At 47.9% G+C, this 25,271-nt stretch overlaps 1 protein-coding gene across 1 annotated transcript in view; it reads right to left on the bottom strand.

The window, feature by feature from the left end:
- The window catches only part of MRPL9 (mitochondrial ribosomal protein L9), a 36,255-nt gene extending 11,633 nt beyond the window's left edge, over window positions 1-24,622 (bottom strand). Inside the window, exons 1-5 of the mRNA XM_078668383.1 lie at window positions 24,432-24,622; window positions 22,499-22,658; window positions 19,040-19,164; window positions 16,960-17,013; window positions 15,881-15,982 (exon numbers count right to left, since the gene is read on the bottom strand). Coding sequence (XP_078524509.1) covers window positions 15,881-15,982; window positions 16,960-17,013; window positions 19,040-19,164; window positions 22,499-22,658; window positions 24,432-24,518 — 528 coding nt within the window. The 5' untranslated portion in view covers window positions 24,519-24,622. The remainder of the gene's footprint in view (window positions 1-15,880; window positions 15,983-16,959; window positions 17,014-19,039; window positions 19,165-22,498; window positions 22,659-24,431) is intronic.
- Window positions 24,623-25,271: the final 649 nt, after the last annotated feature.

Consider the following 25,271-nt stretch of genomic DNA (forward strand, 5'->3'; position numbering starts at 1 on the left):
CCCAGAATAAGGTCGCTCCCACGGGGGCGGAGATGTCGTGCTGTTGCTGGCAGCATTAAAAGAGAATCACTGTGAGACAGTGGTTAAGGTGTACATTATTACTCAAAAATGTAGGTGTTGAAATCATGGATTTCGGTGATTGAGGTTTTCTGAATTAACATTACTCCGGTTACTTCCATAGGGTTTTGCTGATCACTGCGCGGTCTCGCGCTTCCCCGCCAAAGGCTTTCCCTAGTAGCCGAGTGCGGTTATGGAGTCATAACGCTCCGGTGTGCGTATCCCAAATTGGGCTACATTTGGGCGATTTGGCCTACGCACGTCGCACGCGTCCCCAGTTTGTTTTGTTTCGAGGTCTCAGTGCCTCCTGCTTTACCTGAGCAGATTTCCTGGTAGCCGCCAGGTTTTAACAATAGGCTGGCCCTCGGAGTGCGCACACGCTCCTTGTATTTTACAATGACTCCGACGCCCTTTGGGCTGGTATTGTGACTACAGCTTTGCTGAGGAGCCGCTACATTACTCATTTCTCTGTTATTAGTGTGCACAGGGTTGGCTCCCCCTCTACTCCTCCATTGAGCTGTGCTTTGCACTACTATATATATTGAATACGGATATCCCTTGAGGGTGATGATGGGATGTATATATATATATATATATATATATATATATATATATATATATATATTTATTGGAGGATGACAACTAACCGATAGGAGCGCAAGAGCCTCCTGACCTAATTATGTTGATACCCAAGTTCTTCCCGTTCTTGTGTGGTCAACAGGGCCTCGAGTATGACGTTACCTAACTCAGGGTGACAGGGCTTGATTGACGCCCATTTTCATTCTGCTACCACAAATCCTTGAGCATGATTTTGTTTTTGTCTACGTACTTATTATCTTTATTATTTTATTTATTATTTTTATTTTGTATTTCCTTTTCGCCAACACGTAAGGCAGCCGCGCGCGTGTGACGGGATTTAGCCTAGGGCGTTGCGACCCCCCTTTTTGGGTATAGCTGAGGAATTGCCTGACGGCGTCGCCAGGTTTCTTTTTTCTAGTCGTCTCAGAAAGGGATTCCCAGATTTGACAGGCTGCAAATCAATGTCGTAGTCAGCCACGATCGGCGATAGGCGTCGGTATGACGCCATTTGCGCCAGATCGTCCGAGAGGCGCAAAGCCTTTCATAAGATTGGACACCAGGACGCCAGATTCAGGTAGGCCCTTTGCGACAGGCCCCTATGGGACGGATTTATTATCGTTGAGTGTATACAGGGTAGACGTTTTTTGCTTGTGGTCACATTCATACTAGTTGGTCGGTTCTTTTTCCATCGTTTTTCCGCAGCTTCTGGTGCTCTCCTCCTTCCCTACAATGGCAGTTGTTCCGGTGGCGGTTCTAATGGTTGATGCGAGGTATAGGTTATCCCAAGCTCTCAGCTCTCTAGTACTCATCTGAGTACCGAGTTATTTTATCTTTCAAGTTAATTGGATACATATATGTATGGATAGGTCTATCTTAACAGGCCTTGGCCTCACATTCCAGACATCGGATTGATGTGCTGGAATAGCCCGGTTATAACCTTCATACATTTGTGGCTCTTAGTTTAGGTTTCCAGGTTTATCTCAATCCTACGCGACTCAGTGATTGTACGACCCAATCTTTAATGCGAGGATGACTTTCCGATGGTATCAGTGCAAGAGTTTCCCTTCATGTGAGTGCCACGGTAGCGGTGTGTTGGGCACCGTCATTCAAACATTTTTTTTCCGATCCTTCAGTTATTCGGGCTCTTTATCGTGCACGCCTCTGGAGGCTTACTGTTCAGCATGCACAATATCTCGACTGCGAGAACGATCAGCGGATATGGGCATATGTGTCATCTTCTTAGTGGACTAGTTCCAGGACTCAGGCCATTCTGCCGACACTTTCATATTTAGGTTGGTGCGGTATACTTCCTTAGCCTACATGACAGTGAAGGATTGTTCCATCCGGTTTCCTTGTATTTCCGACGACTGGGTCCCAACTTTCGTGCAGGGCGGACTCCATTTTGAAATTCCAATGCCCCTTGGGTCGGCGGAGGCCGGCTCGGTTTACCGCCTTACCTTACAATTTTCCCTTTTTCTCATGTAGTAGCACTCATGTAGATCAAGGCAGATGCCTTTATGGTTCACCAGGGAGCTACGGCCCGCAGATTCATCGTTGCCGTTTAGTAAGCACGGGTCTGGGTTTGACACATGGCAATGTGGTAAGTACAGTTTTCCCTAGGTGTATGTATTCCGACTTTGCTTTATTTACGATCAAGTTTCTGGTATCTACAATACTTTCCTGGTTTTCGAACGCGTTCATTTCGTATTTCTAGGTCCTTCCATTCCCGACATACGTTTCGGCGATAGAGGGTCGCTTTGTTGATATGTACGCCATTTGGCGGATTTGTGTGGACTGATTTCTCTTCTTGTGAATTATTTACCAAATAATGTACGGGGACTTCAGTAACGTTCATCTTATAGCGTCCATTTTGGCCGTTTTTCTGCGGCTCCGTCTCGGTTCAGGGCAGATTGCTGAACTTGCGTCGGGTTTTTCTTTCGAATTCTTTTTGGTGGCGTAAATATTCCAAACCGGACTAATTCTCGTGATTTCCTTTTTATTACCAGACATATAATAGTATGTCAACTGGACATTAAATATTGTCAGGCTGTGTTACGAAGCATTCCACCTTCGGGTGTTCCTATGGCGAGGCAAGCCCGCGTTTTACAGGTATAGTATATACTGTAGGAAGTTGCTCTGTCAGCGAGGTCTGAACTGCATGTGGTCAGTGCCTTGTCACACGAATTCGAGATAATGCACTTTATGGGTGTTTCTTCACATGCCTCATGGCTTACAACGATGATTCTCGGATTTACTATCTGAGGTTTTCGCGTATATGTTCATATGCTTGTTGATGATTATTGACATTTTATATGTGAGTACGAGGCTATTACAGCCGATGGTTGAGGGCCTTTGGCCGGAATGGGTGTTAGAACCAATTGTGAGACGCAGTTTGCTCAAGTACAATACTTATCATTCTTGTTTTGATAATTCCCATTGTTGTGCAAGTTTTAATTCTTCTGATGGAGTTTCTCAGACTCTTTTAAACAGTGTATTATGTACCGGTGGGAGATTTAAGACTGTAGTTGTGTTAATAAGCGTTAAACTAGCATAATCCGAAGCCTCCGGTCCTGTAATAGAATCAAAAATTAGCTAGCATTCGCGCCAAGAATTTTCAATTCTATTAAGGACACGGAGGCGAGGATTATCCCACCCGGTTTATTACAGTATTGGTAATAATTACCCACCCGCATGTACTTGATATTCTGTATCAGCAGAAGTTACGGGTTTTTCCTGTCTCATTCCTTTCAGCTTCGAGTAAAGAAGAAGGAGCAGGTGTTCTTCTGGCTTAGAAGACGTAATCTTTCCAGTTTGACGATGGTTCTCCATGTTGAAGGATGTTTATTGAGACTCATATTCCGTGGAATGGACTGGATTTATTAATGTGTGGACTGTATATGTTCGAGCAAAGAAAGAGGAGGAGACACAGGGTACAGCAGCTCTTATGGGGCTATACAGGATGTGATGTATGTACAAGCATCATGGGAAATGTAGTTTTATTTGCATACAAAACGTTTTTCATTGGCTGCTGTGAGTAGCAAATATAAGAAAGAGAAGCATAATCCTCGCCTCCGTGTCCTTAATAGAATTGAAAATTCTTGGCGCGAATGCTAGCTAATTTTTGATTCTTCTTTGAAATGTCAATAAGCTCTATGGAGCAGCTGTTTGCTGACAGAGGTCAGCACTGAAGAAACAGAAGCGGATACTGTAACAGGGACGAGGGACTGCGTCTCAATCTCAATATTGAGCAAAGCGCCCCGACTGGTATGGTTTAAGAGGACAGGAACAGACTTGTGTATGTTGGACATCAAAATATAATATTATATATCACTGCGGAAGGTACACAAATACATCGGAGCACACTGATGTGCTTGAAACATTGTGGTGGAGTTACTTACCACTACGAGACTGTTATAATTATGATGATAAAACGGAACTCACTATGAGAAATGAATTTATAACTACAAGTCCCATAAATCACTTGGTTGTGGTCGGAGGCTGCTAAGCGGACACACCCACTTCCAGTTACTACTTAAGCGGAAAGTGGTTTGGGAATAACTCACTATGCCGTTTGTCTGTCACCATTGCCCAGGAGGAAGATGCGAACAGCATCGAAACGTGTCGGCGAAACAGAAGAAATTACGGTGTTTGTGTACTTCTGAAGAGCATTAAACTAGGGAAAATTTCCACCTGCTGTGTGTGCCTTCCTTTGCCAAGAGCCATTGAAAAACAAACATATATATATATATATATCCATTTTATGTCATTTGGTAAGTCATCGGTTACATCAAAGGCTTTGACACCCAAGTGAACACATGCACTAGATCAGAGGTATTCAAACTTTTTGCTGTGAGCCCCCCTGCGCAAAATGTTTTCAAGTCAGGCCCTCCTCCAAAACTTTAAGGCAGTAGTTGGGGGAGTGGAAAGATTCAAGCCGGGGTATACGGGGTGGGATTAGTATTTCAGGAGCACTTTTTCTGTAACTGATAATCCACACTAAATATGACCCTTAAAAAAGAGCAAATATATCAAGTAATACCACGACTCCTGATAATTGGGGTGTTGTGAGCAGCTCACACTCCTGAGACCCAATACAACTGCACCTGTTCCGCTAATGATAGCTGCAGCCCTGAGTAGCAGACTGTGTCCTCTGCCTCTTTCTCCCCTTCCAAGCCATGCATGGCCATCACTCCAATCTTGGAACAGATTCTCTGTCACTTTCAGAATAAGATGAGCTCTGGCATGTTGTCCACCACTTTGCAGCAAGGGTGCCCTCACCTCTAATGCTCGGAAGGAAAGTGAGCCTCCAATCCTCCTTTATAAAGGAAGGCCGTCATAATTGTTATGCAGGGGGCCTCTCACTCATAGGCCCGAGTGCCATTGCACCCGATTCAGTAATGAGATTGACTGTCTTGCGAAGTGGTGGTCTTCTCTGCCCCTTATTGGAAACGGGCCTCCATCTTGCCCCTTTCCCCGCTCTGTGGGGTCTCTCTGAGCCTAAGCTAATGAATCTCCCCTGAATCAATTTTCCCTTCTCTTGGGCCACTGGTCTAAGGCCCAAAGCAACACTGGCACAACAATGGTGCATCGGGTCCCAATGTAAGCAAGAAAAAATAGTAAAACAATACTAATTTGAGTTTAGTTGATGCCTCACACCCCTGGGCCCCCGTCCCACTGCATCTGCGGCACAAATGATACAGACTACTCTGCCCACTCTCCCCTACCCCAAAACATTTTTTAAAGAGTGAATCCCACATCTTGCTGCCTGTTGCTTTGGACCTGTTCTCCTGTGCAGCAAGGGTAACCTGGTCCCTAATACTAACAAGGAAAACAAGCATTTGCAATGCAATAGGTCTCGCATTTGCAAGAGTTTGAGCTATTGGCATTGTAAATGACAATGCCTTTTATTTATCTGTTGGTTTTGAAAACAGAAAAATAGGCATTGTCATTTACAATGCCAATGGCTCCAACTTTCGCAAATGCTTGTTATAATGCAGGGATCCTACACAAATATTTTGTTAAACTGTGGCTTCGTCTACCAAGTGGAGAAAAGGGGCATTTGCCAAAACGCTGTTCTCACAGTGCAAGGGTGCCATACAAATGTTTTGCTGAGCAGCAGCTCCAATTGCACACACATTTTTCAATAGGCGGAAAAGCATATGACGCAGAGGAATAGCAGCTCAATACAACCTCAAATATAAGGCATGAGATAATGGCAGTCAAGAGTGAAGGCCCAGGAGTGGCTGTCAAAAACTCGTTTTTTATGTGCAAAGATCATATTAATGTTTATTGTTATTGGCACCAGTTTGCTCCTCAGCAGGAGAGAACATGGGAAGTCGCTCTTGGAGGGTCCAAGCTCGAACAGTGCACAGGCGGGTGTATATCATGTGCACTGCAACTCCGCAGACTCAGACAAGCTGTTTGGCAGGCGATGGTGGCCCCTGGCCGACAGCACAATTTTATCTAGGACATGGGAATCCCACAAAGGATGGGAGCAGTCTAGATTTTCAGAATATCCACAGAAAGTACACTTACATACAATGAATCTAAATGGAATGTACTTACAAAGTCGCTGGTTATCCTGAAAGAGTGCAATTGATTCAGCCCTCCTGCAGCTGTGGTGGGTATCCCTCATTTGCATAGTCAGTGGCTATCTTGTAAGCTTGACATGACTCTTGGCCATTGTAGACTGCGGATGGACATCCCTGATCCAAGGACGATCAGTAGACATAAGGGTAGGCACGTCTGTGCTTTCAAATGCACATCACCCACAGGACAAAAGTCTGGTCCCCAAATTGTATCTTTATGCTCCACACATCTTAGGCATGCTCTATCCAGTCCTGACCACTTTACATCCCATTGCCAAGATAAAAAGCACTGCCTCACAACACGTGAATGAATTACTGAGGTGGCTCAACACACATTAGCTATGTAATGGCCCTTTCACCTTTTGTTAACCAGATCTGAATCCCAACCACACCCGACAGCTATTTAAAATACTATGTTATACGTTTGGGTATCTCAGCCTAGCTTCTAATGAATTCGCTATGACTAACTAACGTTTATTAACAGCCGCCCACAAGCTCAACAGCTTTAATACAACACATCAGGAGAAATAGTTTGCAAATCTTCAAGGGTGTGGGTATGGGACATTTTATTTCTGCAGTGATTTGAAGAACAACAGTTTCACTGTAAGAATTATGACTGTTAAAGTGCAGGTGGTACTGTAGAGCGAAAAGTGCCAGGATGCTAACATGGGGAAATATGTGTAGCACAATGGTTGCTAGTCCTCAATGTTTATCCTCTCTTGTGCAAACAAAATACACACACACACACATTGACAAAGCCAATAACTGAGGCCTGCAATTTGAGTCCTGGCTAAAACATATTTTTTAAACTACTGCAGTGAAAAAAACAAAAGTAAAAAAAAGGTTTCTGTATACAATGCATCAATGAGATACAGACTTTATACAGAGTACTTTTATAATGGTCAAATAGTACATCATTCATTGCAGTTACAATGCGAGCACTCCATTGAAGGCGGTATGCGAAATCAAACAGCCAATGGTATGACATGAGAGAAAAACCCCTTTAATGCAAAGAGCTATACGGTGTCAACGGACTCATAAATCTACACTGTTAAACAAGCATGGCAGAGGAAGATTCAGACGCGCGCCTTGGGATTGGGTCGCGTCGTGAGCGGTTTACGTTACAAGCTCACATGCACGACCCAATCCCAAGGAGCGTGTCGGAAGCCGCCGCCTCCTCCATAGATAATGCTGCGCGCGCCAGAAGCCCGTACCCACCGTGCTACGTTAGAGGCTCACGCTCCTGCCGGCCTGGTATCGGCAACCGGGGCTGGACACGTAGCCGCTCCCTCCTGCCATGATGCCGGATGACACGCTGCTCTTTGACCCCCGGCTGCTGCTGCTGGACTGGAGCCTAAACACGGTGTCCTTCCGGCGCATCGAGGAGGTGGTGGTAAGCGACGAGTGCCGTGGCCGGCAGCTGGGCGTGTGTGTGTGGCGGAGGGGGGGCTGGGGGTTCTTTATATGTGTGTGTGTGTGTGTGTGCGTGTGTGTATGCGTGGCGGCGGGGGGTTCTCTATGTGGGTGTGAGTGCGTGTGCGCGGCGTGGCGGCGGCTTCTCTAGGTGTGTGTGTGTGTGTGTGCGGCGGCGGTGTGTGTGTGTGTGTGTGTGTGTGTCTGCTTTCAAGGAGCCATGGGAGACAGGAAGCGCACGCGACCTGATCCAAGTCCGCAAGGTTGCGCGTGCACATCACTTGTCTCCTGTGGCTCCTTGAAAGCAGAAATGATTGCAATAGAGTCTCGCAGCGACGGTTCGCAGTGCGAGACCTAAAAAAGGTTTCCCATCCACCAGTGTGCTAGGAACACTGATGGCTGTGATGGCCATTTAAAATCCACATGCTGGGGGGCGTGGCTTGGCGGCGATGTGAGCGGACGTGTGCCTGCGGAGCTCCCGCTGCCGTTGGGCCTATCATCAGCTATTAAGGCGGATTTCGGGGGTCCGGATTCACCACCCTCCTCCCTGGTACCCCTGACCAGCTGGGCACCGCATCTGGCCGCAGGAAACCTCTGCGATCCGCCTGTGCGCCGGCGGGAACGGGCGGCCGACTCCCTGAGAGGAAGTTCACCGGGTCCGTCCGCCATCTTGGGTCCGCGGAGGAGGCGACCCGCAGCGGTGCTTTGGAGGCCCTGAGGCTGCCGGCGATCCCTACCCGGAGCGACCCCCGCCCTTCCCGCACTGCCTCTCAGCGGCGATCTCACCTGTGCCGCGGCGGTAAGGAGGGGTGACGGAGAGGGGGCCCCGGAGCGGCTTGCGGTTCTGAGGCAACCATCCCCCGCGCTGCAAAGAGTGGGGCGGTGAAGCGGCGGAATCTGGACTCAGGCCCCAGGGTGGGTCGGAGACTTTGCTAGCCTCCAGCGGACTGCCTGGAGAGCCCGGCCCTGCAGAGCCGAGGCGGGAAGCGGAGGGGACGACCAGTACGGCGGACTACGGCTGGGGGTGCCCCCGGGGCACTTTGGAGAGCGGACGTCGCCTGCCTTCAGGGAGGCGCCGGATCAGCGCGCTTTCGCGGCGGTTCTTCCCTAGGAGGTGAAAGCGGGCCTGGGGCAACTGTGTGTGTCCCTTCCTGGTGCTGGCCCCCTCTGGAGGACTAGGAGCCCCCGCTGGAGGAACACGAGGGGACCTGCTGCTAGACCTGCTGCTATACCTGGCTGGACGTGCATAGGGGGCGGAGAAGCTGTGGCCTAGGGCTCCCTGGACTGTCTGCTGTGCCACGTGGGGTGTGCTGTTGCGAGGCCGGGGCCCCTGAGTGCGAGTCTGTGCGCGGGTGCCTTCTGCCGCCTCCCTTTGCGCTTTGCGCTTTCGCCCGAGCAGCCTGCGGCGGACGAGGCCCCTGACGCGGCTTGGAAGACGCCCTGTAGCCCACGCAAAGGATGACGCGCACGAACAGGACCAACAGGGCGGACTCTGCACCGGCCTCCAAGGGAAACCCGGTGACGGCCATGTGGGGCAAAGCGGGAGCGCCGGCGGCCAGTGGTGGCCCACCTGCGGAGATTGCGGATTCCCCCCCGGTCACACAGGCGTTCATGGCCGCCTTCATGACCGACCTTAAGACGGAGATCGGGTCCCTGCGGTCGGAGGTCCACTCGTGTGTCACGGAACTTCGGAAAGACGTCACAGACTTGGGGGACCGTGTGGACAGCCTGGAGAGGACAGCGGACACGCGCACCGAGGACCAGGAACAACTATGGCAGCGTCTAACGGCCCTGGAGCAACAGAACATTGAACTCCAAATCAAGCAGGAGGATTTGGAGAACCGGGGCAGGCGGAACAACCTCCGCATCCGTGGCGTGCCGCTCGGAGAAGAAGGGGAGGACATGATGGACTTTGTGGCGCAACTCCTCCACGAGGTGCGGGGCGACGAGGACGTATCACCCCCCACACTGGACCGGGCTCATCGAGTGGCGGCGCCTGCAGGGAGATCGGGGCTCCTCCCGGACATCATCACGAGGGTGCATTTTTTTGTGGAGAAGGAGGTGATTTGGAAGCGTGCTAGGGACAAACCGGACCTGCAATACAAGGGCCACAGGATCCAGATCTTTCAGGATTTGGCGCCCAACACCTTGAAGAGGCGACGCGCTTTCCGCCCAGTGACGGAGAAACTGCGGTCCCTGAACATCTCGTATCAGTGGGGCCACCCCTTTGCACTTATCTTTCAATGGGAGGGTAGGCGTAAATCCCTGCGATCCTACGATGAGGCGGCGCGACTCCTCAACATTGCAGGCTCTCCACCGGGGACCCCCTCCAGGCGCCCTCCGAGCAAGAGGACACAGCTTACCCCGGACTGGACCACGGTGCCGAGGAGACAGCGTGCGACACCTGCTGACGTACCAACAACGAGCCAAGCCAGGCAGGAGGTCATTGCCCACATTAGAGCGCTGGAAGAGGCGGAGATCGACCGTGCAGACCGCTCGCCTACGGGACGGTCCTCCACACCGTGAGATGGACAGCATACCTAAGTCGCTCTACCTGAGGTACTGTTCTCTTATCCCCCTCCGGAGGGCGGGGATGGTTGTGGGACGGGAGGGGGGTGGCTTGGACTCCTGAACTCCTTTTGCCGGGCCTAGGAGGGTGGGGGCTCCATACCCTCTAGTGTTCCCGGCCAGCCATGTCCCACCGAGGCTGTCTCCTGGGGAGTGACATCCCGATGGACATTCAAACCCGAGGGTGTAGGATGCCCTACTGCGGAGACAGTGCACTTTGGCCCAGTTGGCCTAGTCTTTGCGGCCTAGGCCGTTGGTCCTTCAGATTGCTGAATGTTTGGCTTTCTTGTTCGACTTTCCTTTTTCTCTTTTTTCTATCTTTTCTTCCTTTCTCTGTTTGCTATGGGGGACGGGGGGTGGAGGTTGGGGCGGAGGGCGGGGGTGGGCCCTCTGGGTGGGGCTCTGGGATGGTGGGTGCTCTGCTGCGCGTAGCTCTGCGTACTGACCTTGGGGACCTCCATGATGGCGAGTGATTCGGCCAGACCCCTTAAGATTTTATCACTCAATGTTAAGGGCCTTAACTCGCCCAATAAGCGTCAACAGCTCTGGCATTACTTCCTGCAGCATGACCCGGACATCATTTTCATTCAGGAGACCCACCTTCTCCAGGCAGATACAAAACGCATGGCGCACCCTAGATACCCCCTCCAATTCTGGGCTTCGGCAGATACGAAAACAGCTGGGGTGGCGGTTTTGTGCAAAGCTGGCATCAGGCGGGGCACTGACAAGCTCTTCCGGGGTGGTGACGGACGCTTCCTCAAGGTTTCGGTCGAGGTAGGCTCTCGCCGTCTTACGTTGTGCAATGTGTATGCGCCCAACCTGGCACAGGATCGCTTCATTCGGGACCTCTTACATGCTCACGTCCTTCGGGGCGGACCCTCGCTCATCTTAGGGGGCGACCTTAATTTGGTGTGGTGCCCTGCGCTGGACCGGAGTGCGGGCTCCTTTCATGGATCGGGGGCGATGTCCTCAGCGCTGCGTAAACAGTTGGGCGACTTGGGTCTCTTCGACGCTTGGCGCTACTTCTTCCCCGACAAACGGGACTACTCTTTTTATTCGAGTGCGCATCGCTCTTATTCCCGCATCGATCACTTGTTCGTATCGCATGACCTGATATGTGATGTGGTGGATGTGGACATGTCGGACATTTCCATCTCGGACCATGCGCACGTGGAGTTACGCCTCCGTGACCTGCGGAGTGGTCCCCCCAGGGAACGAAAGTGGCGCCTGCCCCCTCACCTCCTCAGAGATACTGCGGCGGTAGATGACATCCGCACGGCCATCGCCTCCTACTTTGAGTTTAACGATCTGCCGGAAACGCCGTTCCCGGTAGTGTGGGACGCCTTCAAGGCTACTATTCGGGGTCATATCACTTCTCTTGAGATAGCGAGAGCGCGAGAAAGACGGGCAGTGGAGGAGGGCCTGGTGGTGGCCTTGAGGGAGGCGGAGGCGCGACACCAAGAGGGGTCCACTCTGAAAGCGCGGAGGCATCTGGCGAACCTGCGGGGGCAATTGCGCATGCTACGTGCGAACCGTGCGGAGAAATCTCTATTAGCATTAAAGCGCGTACATTTTGACGGTGGGGACAAGGTGGGGAAGCTTCTGGCGAGACGTCTGAGGGTCAAGGCGGCCAGATCCCACATAGCGAACGTGCTGCTCCCGGACGGGTCTCGGGCAACGGCGATGGAGGCTAAACTGCAGGCGTTCAGGGACTATTACACCTCCTTGTACACGGCAGATCCAGCCGGCGCTACCCCGCCGGAGGAGGTCCTGGAACACTACGGCGGGACGCGCTTGCATCCCGACGTGGCGGGTAGGTTGGAGGAGCCGCTTTCACTTACCGAGGTGACTGAGGCCATCAAGGATCTGAACTTGGGGAAGACGCCGGGCCCTGACGGCCTACCGCTTTCTTTTTACCGGATCTTCCGGGAGCAGCTAGGTCCTTACCTCCTCAGGCTTTTTGCTTCCTTCGATGGTGGCCAGGGTCCCTCCCCGGACATGGGGATGGCGGAAATAGCTCTAATCCCTAAGCCTGGGAAAGATCCGGCGCTTTGCTCGTCATATCGCCCGATTGCGCTGCTCAATACTGATTTTAAAATTTACACGAAGATGCTGGCCAAGAGACTTGACCCCCACATGCCGGAACTCGTGGACCCTGATCAGGTGGGCTTCATCCGGGGCCGCCAAGGGGCAGACAACGTGCGGAGATTGGCACACTTGGTAGGGAAGGTGCATCATTGGCACATTCCGGCGTGCCTCCTGTCACTAGACGCTGAGAAGGCGTTTGACCGCGTGGATTGGGGGTTCCTCCAGGCGGTCCTCTGCAGGATAGGTCTCGGCCCAAGGATGGTAGCCAGGATCATGGCACCTTATGTGGAGCCGAGGGCAAGGGTCAGGGTGAATGGGAGGTTGACAGATCCGTTTGCCATTGGCAGAGGGACACGGCAGGGCTGCCCTCTCTCGCCATTGCTGTTCGCCCTGGCGATTGAACCACTGGCGGACCTGATCAGGCGACACCCGGACATCTGCGGCGTTCAGATGGGGGGGCAGACCCATAAGGTGGCGTTATACGCAGACGACCTTATCCTCACTCTAACGGAACCGCAACGGTCCTTGCCGGCGCTTCATGAGGTGCTCTGTTCCTTCGAAGGCGCCTCAGGTTTAAAAATTAATCACGATAAATCGTGGGTGCTTAACCTCACGATCCCTCCGACCGAGGTTCCCCCCCTGGAGGTGCTGTGCCCCTACCGGTGGACGGACCAGCATATCCGATACCTCGGCCTCTCCCTGACTCCCTCTTTGAACGGCTGGTCGGCACTCAACTGGGCGGAATGCCGCAAATCAGTTCTCGCTGACCTGCAACGGTGGAAACCTCTTACCCCCTCGTGGCTGGGCAGATTGAATGCGGTCAAAATGTCTATCCTGCCCAAACTACTCTACCTGTTCCAATGCCTTCCTACGCCCATCCCTCTGCTGAAGATTAGAGCCTTGCAAAGGGACTGTACTAAATTCATCTGGGGGGGCAAGAGACCCCGCTTCTCCCAGACACTCCTCATGGCCCCGCGGGATCGTGGAGGGCTGGGATGCCCAAATCTGGTGGACTATTACTGGGCCACCCACTTGCGGTTTGTCATTGAATGGGGTGTTCGACGGAGTGAGAAGGGGTGGCTGCATCTGGACCGGGCGGTCACGGGTCGCACGATCTGGAACCTCGCTTGGACCCATAGGGCGGGAAGGGCCCCTAGCGCTTATTTGGCGGTTCCCACTAGAACGGTCCTGGACGTGTGGGACAGGGTGGCGGTGCGAAGGGGCCTGACGACTTTCCCCTCACCCCACACCCCCATAGAGGATAATCCGTGGTTCCCGCCGGCTAATCACACTACCGCCTTTCGCAGGTGGACGCGTGAAGACTGCAAAGTCCTTACGGATCTCTTTGACGGCAGCTCCATTAAGTCCTTTGGCCATTGTAGAGAGGAGTTCCATCTTCCCCCAGAGGCTGAATTACAGTTTCTGCAGTTGCGTCACTGGGCCCTGTCGGATGCGATGTACCCGGGGGCCACTCGGGCCTTCACCCCATTCGAGAAGCTGGCCCGCTCCGGTGCGGGCGCGAAGGGCCTTATATCAAAAATTTATCGGATTCTGCAACATCCTTCCGCACCCCCTGCACACCCGTATCAACGTCGTTGGCAGGAGACTCTAGGTGCTGATATTGACCAGGCGCAGTGGACCCGCCTCTGGAGGGATGTTCCTAAGGTGTACCGCAGTGTGCCGCAACAGGAAAATGCGTACAAGGTAATGACGCTGTGGTATTATACGCCCCAACGACTGCACAAGATGTTTCCCTCTGTGTCGCCCGGTTGTTGGAGATGCGATCATGTGCCAGGTGACTTCATGCACATTTGGTGGACCTGCCCAGTAATCGCTATCTTTTGGAAGGAGGTGTTGAGCCACATTCGGGGGGTGCTGGGATTTCCCCTGCCTGATGCTGCTAGCACGATACTGCTGGGACTCAAGCCTGTTGACCTGCTGGCCCTGACCCACAGTGATTGGACCTTAGCGATGCAAATGTTGGGTGCCGCCAGGCAACTTATTGCTCTATACTGGAAGAAGGTGGAGGCCCCCCCTCTAGCTGTGTGGTTCGGCAGACTGTGGCATGTCATTACTATGGAATTGCTCTCGGCCAGGCTGCAGTCTCGCACGACCCGCTTTGAAAAGGTTTGGAGGCCACTAGTGGCTTACCTTTGCAGGAGCGAATTCGCTAGGAATATGCCCCCATCGCTGCGAGCATTGCAATTGGTGGAAGATGCGGCGCTCCCCTATGCTCCTCGCAATTTGTAACGCCCCCACTGCAGCGACTGTCTCCTCTACTTCCGCCCTACTCCTCCCCTGCTCTTCTTCTCTTCACCTTCTAACCTCTGCTTTCCTCTTTTGACGGCCTTCTCTTGGGCCTCTGGTTGACTGTTGGGCCCCTGAGGCCGGTTACTTGTTTCTGTTTGATATGTTTGCATTTGCCCGCTCCGCGGGAAGATTTGTGAGGCGGGGTATCACTGGGGTGTGCCGGGCAGCGCTTTTTGACCCCCTTCTTGATCGACTTCGTGGGATCTTGCTGGACTTTGATGTGCAGATCGATGAGTGCGATTGGACGTTCCGATTTATGCAAACTTCGCACCACGAATTCTTTCACGCGGCCGGCCCCATGAGGGTTGTAGGCTTATCGCTGTGTCACTGTGACCCTTTTCTTATGTGTGTCTCGAACTGAGGCTTAATAAACAGAAGTTGAAATAAAATCCACATGCTACATAATCCAGCCATCTGCTGCATAGTCTACAGGTTTTAACAAACAAAAACGTGTTTCTAGATCAAAAGTTACTAAAAAGGCATTAACGTGTTGCCACGCAGAGGAAGGTCCATCACAAAGGTTGATGGTCGCCCTTTTTGTTGCTTATTGCTGAAGTTAGGTATTACTCTGGCACGAATGAGGTGAAACATTTGCCCACACAGTGTTAGCGTGAGTAAAATTGATAAAATAATAAAGTGACGCTATCACAAATAGTACTGTATTAAGCTGCATATATTTTTTTTTCTGCAGCTTAATTTAGTCAACCCTGCCACATAATGTAATCCTTCCCACCGCATAATTCCAGCACCCTTGCTTGTACTGTGTATAATACAATTTTTAAATAATGACTTGTATATTCACATTGCTTTGTGTTACGGGCTGGGACTTCGCAACATTATAAATACACAAGTCAGGATTCCACATTGTGCCAAGCAGGATTCAATTGTGTGACTCTCTGGTTTCACAGACAGCTGCTGTGATCGCATTAATGAATTGAGGTTTGACAACACAAAGGAAAGGGTTCCCAAGAAAAGACAACAAAATACTCACAGAAAATATTGCTCTTTCCTTTTTAGGCAGGTCTTTGACCTCGCCACCACGGTGCCAAGAATAACAGTTGCTATACATTTATATGCCCTTTACCTGCTGGATGTAAATGAAAACAGCCTCGAAAGGCGATAAATAAAGCAAGTAGCAGTTCCAGGCCATCTTAATTTACAAAGGCATTTGCGCCCTCCTAGTAACATAGCCACAGCCACAAAGGGGGGCGCGCCCCTCAGTTTGAAGATCTCTGCCCTGGATAAAGGAGCAGAGAGGGACGGACACCAATACTCACATTTGTGAGGAACTGGCGGCAGACGATCTCCTTGCTCAATTCCCACTTCACATTATTCTTCATTCCAACCTCAAAGTGGGCATTTTTCAGGTAGTTCACAGTCTGCAATTGCAAAAAGAGACAGCATCTTAGTGGGTTGGAAAGAAGGGCAGATGGAACCACAACGGGCGCCACTGCACCAGCTTCAAGCACCCTGAAAGATAGGATGGGAGTCACTGCTTAAGCCATAGACAGTATTACTTAGTTGCTGCATCCATCCGTGGAAAAAATAGATTAAAAAAGGTAATAGAGTGCTAAACCGCCAAATCACTAGGGTGCCCTTTGTCGACAACATTTCTATTAAACACTAAAATATGAAGCAAAAGTCACGTTGTGATGACCTGCAAGTACACGCAAGAGCACAAGATATGGGAACTCAATTTGTTTCTGTTTCACTCAGCTAAGTGCACAAATCTTTTTCTCATTTTACAGAATCCCATGAACCCCCAGGTCTACAGACTTTGCATACAGTCCAAGAAACAGGGGGTACTTAAATCAAAAATACCGAGCAGTTTGTTAAGTCCAAACTAAAAAGCAATATATATTTATAATCCTGCTTAGATGAACATGGGAACATTGGAATATAGCCCTGAATCAGTCCTTGTGGAAACTGCAAATTCAAAGGGATGGTGGACGGGGGTTGGTGATTGGAAAGCTTAAAATTTGTGAAGTAAGGACTACTTTGGACTGTGGAATAAGAGAAAAGATGACTGCTTAATTCTCTTATCATTCTGGAAAGCAACTACAGATGAGGCTAACTTCAAGCACCTCAGGACAAGCACTGAAAACACTCCTAAACATGGCTTGTGACAAAGGAAGTGCAAATGTTAGCCATTCAAGAAAAGAGTTTATTAAAAAATAAATGATCTTATTATTGCCCAGCTCCAAAATGGAGTTAATATTTATAATGTTCTTTAAGAGAGTTTCTGGGGAAAATATCAGAAATTTGAACAAATAAGCTTTGTGTTTTGAATTCTGAATTCTGCGTTAGTGAAACACGCTGGCGCAGGAGACTTCTTGTACGCAAGAGCTGTACTCACCATTTCGCCGGTCCTGGTTTGCAGCCGTCCTTCTGATTTCCCCTCAACCTGCAGCTGAACAAGAAACCAACAAATTGTACATCATATGACGAAGTAATCAAGGCCAGCAGGAAGGATGTGAGCACTCGAATTAGAAAAAAAAAAAAAAACACACCACTTGTGTACTAACTATCTCACTGACAACTCTGTAACCGAAGCTAAACTACTGTAGTAACAAATGTAAAAGCAAATACCTAAAACACTGGTCAAAGAAATCACTTGCCAGGAACAAAGGAGCAAAATTACCACCAGTGTATGAAAAAAAATCGAGTACAAAAATTAATAGCTGCTGGGGAAAAACACATCCTATTCAAATGGGTCCTACAATGAAAAAATCTATACTCCCTCACTAGAAAAGAATACCACTGTTTGAAGAAACCACTCACCAGCAATGTATTGGTGCTGTTATGATGTATGAAATGCACACAAACAAGACATTTCAAATGCATTTCCACTTGTTACGCCCATAAATCTTTGAAGTCCAAGAACCATCCATTGAGGTCAATTTAACCTTAGCGTTTCATTTTATGCTTATTGTTACCTTACGTTCTTACTAGAGTTTACTGAACTCAGTCCCAAGGTAGCCAAATACAGCCTTTTAAAATATAGCTGCCTCTCTTTCCAGCATCCACATCAGTGCAAGTTTACTTCTCGTTTTAACTTAGGTTATTCCATGGTCTGCTCACTTGAATCATTCAGATGGGCAATGCTGAATTGGAACTGGGAGTGGTGGAAGAATATGACGCTCAAGGAATTTAGGGCCACATGTACAAACCTTTTTGCTGGTCGCAAATGGGCCAATTTGCAGAATCTGCACGTTTGCAAACGCAAAAAGGCTTTTTTACATGTACAAAACACAAATAGCGTGTTACCAAATTGCAATTTGGGTTTTGCGATTCGGTATTAAGAGAAGCGACCCACTGTGCCATGTACAAATGTTTTGGGACTGAAATGCGGTCGCAAAACATTCACTTTTTACTCCCAAATGGGGAAGGGTCCCTATGGGACCCCTTCCCCTTTGTGAATGCATGCAAAAAATTATTCTTTTTTATTTAAAGAGCCGGCAGTGGTCCTACGGACCAATGCCTACTTTCAATAATGAAACTGAAACATTGAATTTTTCTTTTTGAATAAGGAATAAGGGCTGCATTAAGTTGCTTTATTTAAAGGCAAACACAGACATGGAGGTCCCAAGTAGGCCACCATCCCTATGTTTTTAGTGATTCCCAAGGGTCGCAAATTGCGACCTAAATCATGAATATTGATGAGGTAGATCTATTTGCGACCTACTGCAAATCGCACATGAAACTCAATAGAGTTTCGTACATTTGATATTGCTATTTCCTAATTGTGATTCGCATGAAATCGCAGTTAGGAACTGGCAATTTCTAAAGTACATGCATGAGGCCGCAGGAGAATTCGAGATTCCAATTAAGAAATTAAAAATACAATTAATGGGACAAAAAATTATTTTGAACTTATCGAGCATAATATTGTATACTCTACATTAAGAGTTAACTCCATTAAATGGAGCCCGTAGTGTTCGACTGCCAAACCCTGCCTATCATAAGAGGCGCTCAAACGCTACTGGTGGACTTCACCTAAAAAAAGGCAGCCTGTTTTGGGTGTCTTAGGACAAATATGGGAGCCTCCCACCCCCTAGGGCAGGACAGGCCCCACCAGACTTCATAAATAGATGCCCTTCTCTGAGGAGCTGGTAGAATCTTCCACAGCCTATGCAAGTAGCTCTACTCGACTAGACAACCAAAACTTAGGAGCACCTCATGCAGGGGTATGAAAAACCCCATTGCTATGATCCTCCTCCTGTGGCCACCACAGAGGAAGTTCAGTAAACTCTCCATTACACACCGAGCAGGAGATTCTAAACCCACATGCAAGGCCTTCCTGTAGGGTTCGTGCACCTACTCCCCTGAACTACCCAGAACATTCAGGCCCAAGTCCCCACAGACTGTAGAATCAACCGGACGAGAGCTCTTGGAACAGTAGGCAACAGCATTCTCAAAAAGAGGCTCAAGCGTACCTTCTTTTCCTCCTCAAACTGTTTCTTGTTTTCTGGAGATGGATATACGGCCAGCCCTTGAGGAAGAAGCTTGTTTCGCCCAATTGACTTCTTCAGGAAAACAGTGTCTCCACGGCTCCCCAGAGCTGTGAAAGTAGACACAAACAGATCTCACATACAGTCAAACGCCCAAACTACGGACTGCACATCGAGCCGAAGAAGAAATATTTATAGAACAATGGCAGAGCCAATAGGTTGTGCCTTTAAAATGTGTGTGATGAGCTTTTGACTTGGCCAGTATTTGTCTGTAAAGTATTAATTAAAAAGAATTTCAAAATAATGACAGAGAAGCAAACATATCTTATGATGCAGAAAAACTGAAAATATAGAATTTCTTTAAAAATGGCATTGTTTATTTTTCACAAACTTTTCACTCAAGACTAAACAGAATTGTAAAATAACAAGGACATTTCAAAGTGAAAAGTAACTGCTTGCCAAAGTTTAATTTATTTTCCACAGGTTTCAGTCTTCTGATCCTCTCTAGTTGCCCAGGAAGCAGATTTATGAGGCTCTGGAGGAGTGTCATGCTAAGTACACCTTTTGCCTCAGACATCAGTTGAGTGAGTGCAGTTGAAGTCTTTCCCACAGTGCCATGAAAGCCTTTGTGTGCCAAAGCATGTGCTTTCATGCAACAAGCAGAATGCAGGAGATGAAACAAAAACAACCCTTGAAGTCTGCTCCTCAGCCATACCCCAGTAAAGTATTATCCCTGTCGCTGTGGTTTTAAAGACAAGCTGGGAGAGATAGTGAGCAACACAGTTTAGAGGAAAGGAAGGTCAGTATTTGAAGGAAGCAGTAAGGAGCACACGAAGTAGGGAGCTAGAAAACACTTTAACTTTCTTGAACTGCTGAATGAAAAGGAAAAAAAATGTTCCCTAAATGTGAGCTTTGGAAGGATATGTCGGCCAAAGTCAAAAGAAACGTAAGGGGGCTATGACTCAGTGGGAGGGTAAGCACAACAAGAGAAAGCAAGCCATGGAATAAGAAGCGAGCAAATAAGTCGACCAACAGTAAGCACTGCTGAGGCTGGAAGCCAACTGTAAGTCCACAATACCTCTTTCACAACCAGAAAAGCTTCTGCGGTCTTGTAGGAAAGGCCATAAAAATAAAGCCATTAAGGTGTATTTGTAGACTTTTGATCATATCTGATCAAATATATGTCATATCCCAGGAGAAAGGAAATGCGGCTGTACCTCTTGCTTTGTGGTGGTCTATTTTGAGAAAGAGAGACCGCCATGTCTTCTGGGACACTTGAGCGGTCAACTTTAATATATATTGGGGTCCATTTTAATTGGTTCTATATCCTTCCTATATTGTGTGTACTAATCTTTTGTATTTCTGTTCCACTCTATACTATTATGTATGTTATTATTAGCAGACATTTGATTTGCTAAAGCTCCTCTGCATTGTTGCACTTTTATAAAAAGGTATACTTAAAAACAGTGCAGTTTCAGGTGCAACCTAACCTGACTGGGGTGGTGGGGCAACCTCACTGGCTCTTCGGCCACCAATGCTAGTCAGGGACATAAACCCCAGCAATCAGTCTGAACAGAACCACATTTTAAAGTGGATGGAAAAACTGAATCCAGCTACTGATTTCTGGAATATCTTCTAACGCTCACCACACTCCTCTGCAGACTAGCAGATAGGTACATCTGTAGATTTAGTAATATGCAGGTGACTCAGACTGGACAAATGAGACTTTAATCAAATTCTTGGACATTAGTGGACCAGTCTTCGGCAGAAGTCAAGCAGCATCCCTATTTAGTGACCCTACAAGCAAGCTGATAATTTTTAGAGCAAAAGCAAAAATATCCTTTTTGTAGGTGTTGCGGAGGCTTAAATTCTGCCCTCATTGCAAGCTCATGCCAAACACTGCAGAAACCATTGCTGCTGGCCTCTCCTCAGAGAGATTCAGCAAGATAATGCTGGCTGACCCTGTATAAACAATAGATAACTGTAACGCGTCCAAGAAATTAAAAATCAAGTCATAATCAGAGTTTTAGGCACTTTGTTATTCAAGTAACATCCAACCCTAAGGACAGATTCTTATAAACAAGGGAAAACAGTAAAATGTAATTTTTAAAAGGTGGGTTATGTGCCTTCTTTTCACGATTATGAGAATTACTACTATTCAAATATTTCTTCTGCTGCAGTTATTTTGTTTCAGTACTCAGCAACTTAAGTTCCAGACACATTTCTGTACACTTTACGGCACGTGATGTATACATCACCTAGAATACCTGCCCGCGGGGAACGAAGATCAATGGATAAAGAGGTGGGGTTTGGTTTTAAGCCGGGCCCAGTGGTAGAGATAATCGCATTTGTAAAAATGATTTGGACAGTGACAATACCTGTACCTTTATTCGGATATGTATTTCTCCTACTCCTTGTGCTTTAAAATGCCATCTAAAGATGCTAAGGACATGTTTACTCACACTGCCAGCCACTTGCAAAAATAATTATAAGTTACTTTGTAGGTATATGTTCGTTTGGGCTTACATTTAGATGTGGGGATAAAGAAAAATCCACAGAAAAACCTAAACCAAGAGAAGAATCAACCAATGTAATTTTCTCTATCACAGAGATAACGTAGTGGATACAATGTCAACAGTCAATTATCCTGTGGGTTAATTGTTTCTCCAGAAATGTGACGATTTTACATTATCGTCCAATTCTCTATCAGGCCCAGTTTATTTCCTGATCTAGCACCAGATCTCGGAAGCCAGCATAAGAGATTTACTTTTAGGCGTTTTATTTCAGAAAAAAAAGAATTAAAGAGAATTATTGACTCTTCAAAAGGCTAATTATTTGCATATCTTATGATCAGATACTATGTTCTTAATCTTAGACACTAAACTCAATTAGGCAACTGAGTTCGTCCAATCACCTTTTGTGTGTTTGATGTACGGGTATGCCCAGACGTCAGTCTCGTGCTCACTGTGGCACTTGAACTAAGCTATACCCGACTGATGCGCTCTAATCAGGGCGAAACTGGTCCTGGGTTGCTTGTGTTCCGATTCTGGGAGGACCTGGCCAGGAAGTTCAGGCTGGACTGTTCCTATTGGAGCAAGGTCAAGACTGATTTGCATAGGTCTGGGTTAAAACTGAGGATGGTATGGTATGCAAAAGAACAAAGGTTTGTAATGCTACCCGAGTGATTGAAAGTGTTAGACAAATTGCAAGCATTCCACCCATCATCTTTTGTGTGTTCGAAAAGAATTTAGCCAGGAAGAACGAAGGTCAGAGAAACGGAGACGCCCTACCCATCAAATGACAACTGAATAACATTGTGTCATCTGGCTAGATCTTGAATACACTATAGTCATAATTTAACGTTCTGTCACCCATACAATGCTCAGAAAAGAAAGAGCATATTTAAGACCTTCTCCCAGGACTACAGCAACAGCGTGGACTCACTCTTAACGTTCTGGGTCAGGATCAGCTCCATCTTCTCCGTGGGTCGATTCTTTGTGTCCTCGACCAGCCGGTAGATACGCGATCTCCTCGGGTGCAGATAGGGTTCCTTACCTATAGGTGCCAGCGGGACCTGCCACCACCTCTCCACAATCACAGTACCCTGCAAAAGGAGAGCAGTCAGCTGCCTGCATTTACAGAATACATGACAAAGGTTATTTGCGCCAGAGGCGCCTGCTCACAAAGCACTTAGATTCAATTAATGTGAGAGGCTTGCACTATACTCAAACACATTAGCCGGGTCACGGTTTAGGCTATTTCTAGACAGTAGTGGTCACAGTAATAGGAACCATGAACTTTGCCAGACTGATTGTCTAGACTACTTCAGCTCACTCTGAGGAGTAATTGCACCTGCAGGGTATGGACAGTGCTGCTTAACCTTCTGTCTTCTGGAAGCCGTAGACGCCTGCCTAAGCAATTTCTATTATTTGAACCTCATGAAAGAAACAAAACTACAGAAACAAATGTGATCTAACAAATACATAACTTATGAAATATGTTTTTAATTAAACAAAAAATATACAAAAGTCAAAATTTTAATAGGAAGATTGGAGCTTTTTAAAACGTGGTTTATTTCTAAAAGATAAAGCAATATGCTGGACTCCAGCATACCACTTTGTCTTTCTTGCTCCTAAATGAAGCCTGCCAGTGCTTCAAATTGAGGCCACCAATTGTTCATACTTTTATTTGCCGCACTTGCACTGCTCCCACAAACCAAGCGAAGGATACCAACTTACATTTTAGCCTCAGATTCCAAATACCTTCACATTTATAAAAGGCTTTAAAATTTAACGTTTTACATTTTGCTTTTTTATAAGTATATACTTTATTAATCTGCTAAAGTTTATTTTCTAAATAGTCGCCGCAGTTTCTACAAACCACTGTGCACTACACCAGTTCAGGTTCTAGGCTTCCTCTAAAGAGATCTGGATTAAATAAAAATAATTCAATTACTATTCTTTCTCTCACTACGCCACCTCACTTAGGGTGCACACCCATCCCACTTAAGTAAAAATTGCTATGGCAACAAATGATGGGTGGGATGCTAATTCATCGCCAGACAAGAGATCTGGATTAAATCCATTGTTCTTTTGCTCACTACGCCACCACAGTTTGGCCCCAGTCATATACAAATCAGTCTTGACCCTGCTCCTCAAGGGAATAGTCCAGCACGAACTGCCAAGCTGGGTCCTCCCAGGACCAGAAAAAAGCATCCTGTGACAGGTTTAAGGTTATCACGCCTCATCAGCCAGGTTAGCTTGAATGCAGTTGCCCAGCGAACAAGGGACCCACATCTGGGTATACCCATCCCACTTAGTACGAAAAATGCTGCAACAAAAAATGATGGGAGGAATGCTAAATAAATCAAACATTCACCCCGTCAACAGATCTGTGTTAAACAGTAGAACAAACCACAACGTTCGCATAATTATGTTGTTGCTTTTGTAAGAGGTCCGTTCAATTTTAAGCTAGTAATACTGCAAGGTTATGACATTACTTAGTGTGACGTCACTTGATGTGACCTCGCAGTAAATTACATATGCTACTTAGCCCCCCCCCCCCACTATTTTTCACAGGACTTAAGCTTCGCGCCCAGCCTTGCAACGTTTTCCAGATCCATGCATAAGCTGCTCCAATAAAAATGTTTACTTTGCATTCTGGAACCTGTAGTCTTGTTTGTTCTACTGTACAACAAGACTCAACTCCCAGAATGCAAAGTAAAATGCCAGCTTTGAGCAGCAAGTCAACCGTGGACCTGGGAAACTTAGCCAGGATCCCACAATGTCCGATCCATCTTCTTCCACGCACGCTGACAATCTTTCAAGTGCCAATGGTTATTTACCCTCTTCTTTGGGTAATTGAGCTCTCTACTTACTCTGCTTTGCGTCGTGCTCACGCACCGCTCCCCCGTCACCCCGAGCTGGCTCAGCCCCCGCAGGAGCCCCCGGCCCAGGCCCTGCATCCCCCCGAGGTACAGGATCCCGCCCCAGGAAAGAGCAAATCAACCAGAAATGCAGCAGCCAAGGGGGCCGGGGCGGGCACTGCACTCAGAGCACGAGAACCGGTAAACAGAGAAGAAAGACGAAAGGTCTTATATACAACTAGAGCGCTAACCGGGCACGTACGGTGTGCCATCGATGGCCGCCATCTTGATGAAGGTGCGGCTCCTGATTCACTCATCCACATGAGCAGAAGGCTCGGCTTACAGTACACATGTTCTTGGCAGCCCGCAATCAACTGCACAAGAGTCAGAGGATTTATTTCTTCCACAGAATAGTCATAAACATTTACACTTTGTTTTACAGGCTGTGAATTTATGTTAAGATTATAGAATCCATTGGAGTTGTGTTTTAAACAAAGTATCGTCTTATGGAAATAGGGGTATGGCATAAAAAGTAAGGGGTTCTGGTTTAAAAAAAAATCAAGGGTGGCCCCAAACCAAGAGACATATGTTACCATTCCAGAATTTCAATGCAAAATATGACGTTATTTTACCGCCCTCGCTCTTATAGTTCCCTGCACTACAATGCATGTTAGTAAGTGAGGGGCATAAATGTATCAGCCATGGGTCTGCCTTTAACAATCTGATGAATTTGACTGGAGGGAGACCTTGGAGATTCCTGCGGCGATCGCCTGATCAAACTAAAAATTGCACACCGGGCCTATTACACACACTGCTCTATAGGCTAGACAGAGAAGCGGATGCGAACTGCCT

The sequence above is a fragment of the Lissotriton helveticus genome, chromosome 12, assembly GCF_964261635.1.
Source record: "Lissotriton helveticus chromosome 12, aLisHel1.1, whole genome shotgun sequence".
In the NCBI taxonomy this organism is placed as follows: Eukaryota; Metazoa; Chordata; class Amphibia; order Caudata; family Salamandridae; genus Lissotriton; species Lissotriton helveticus.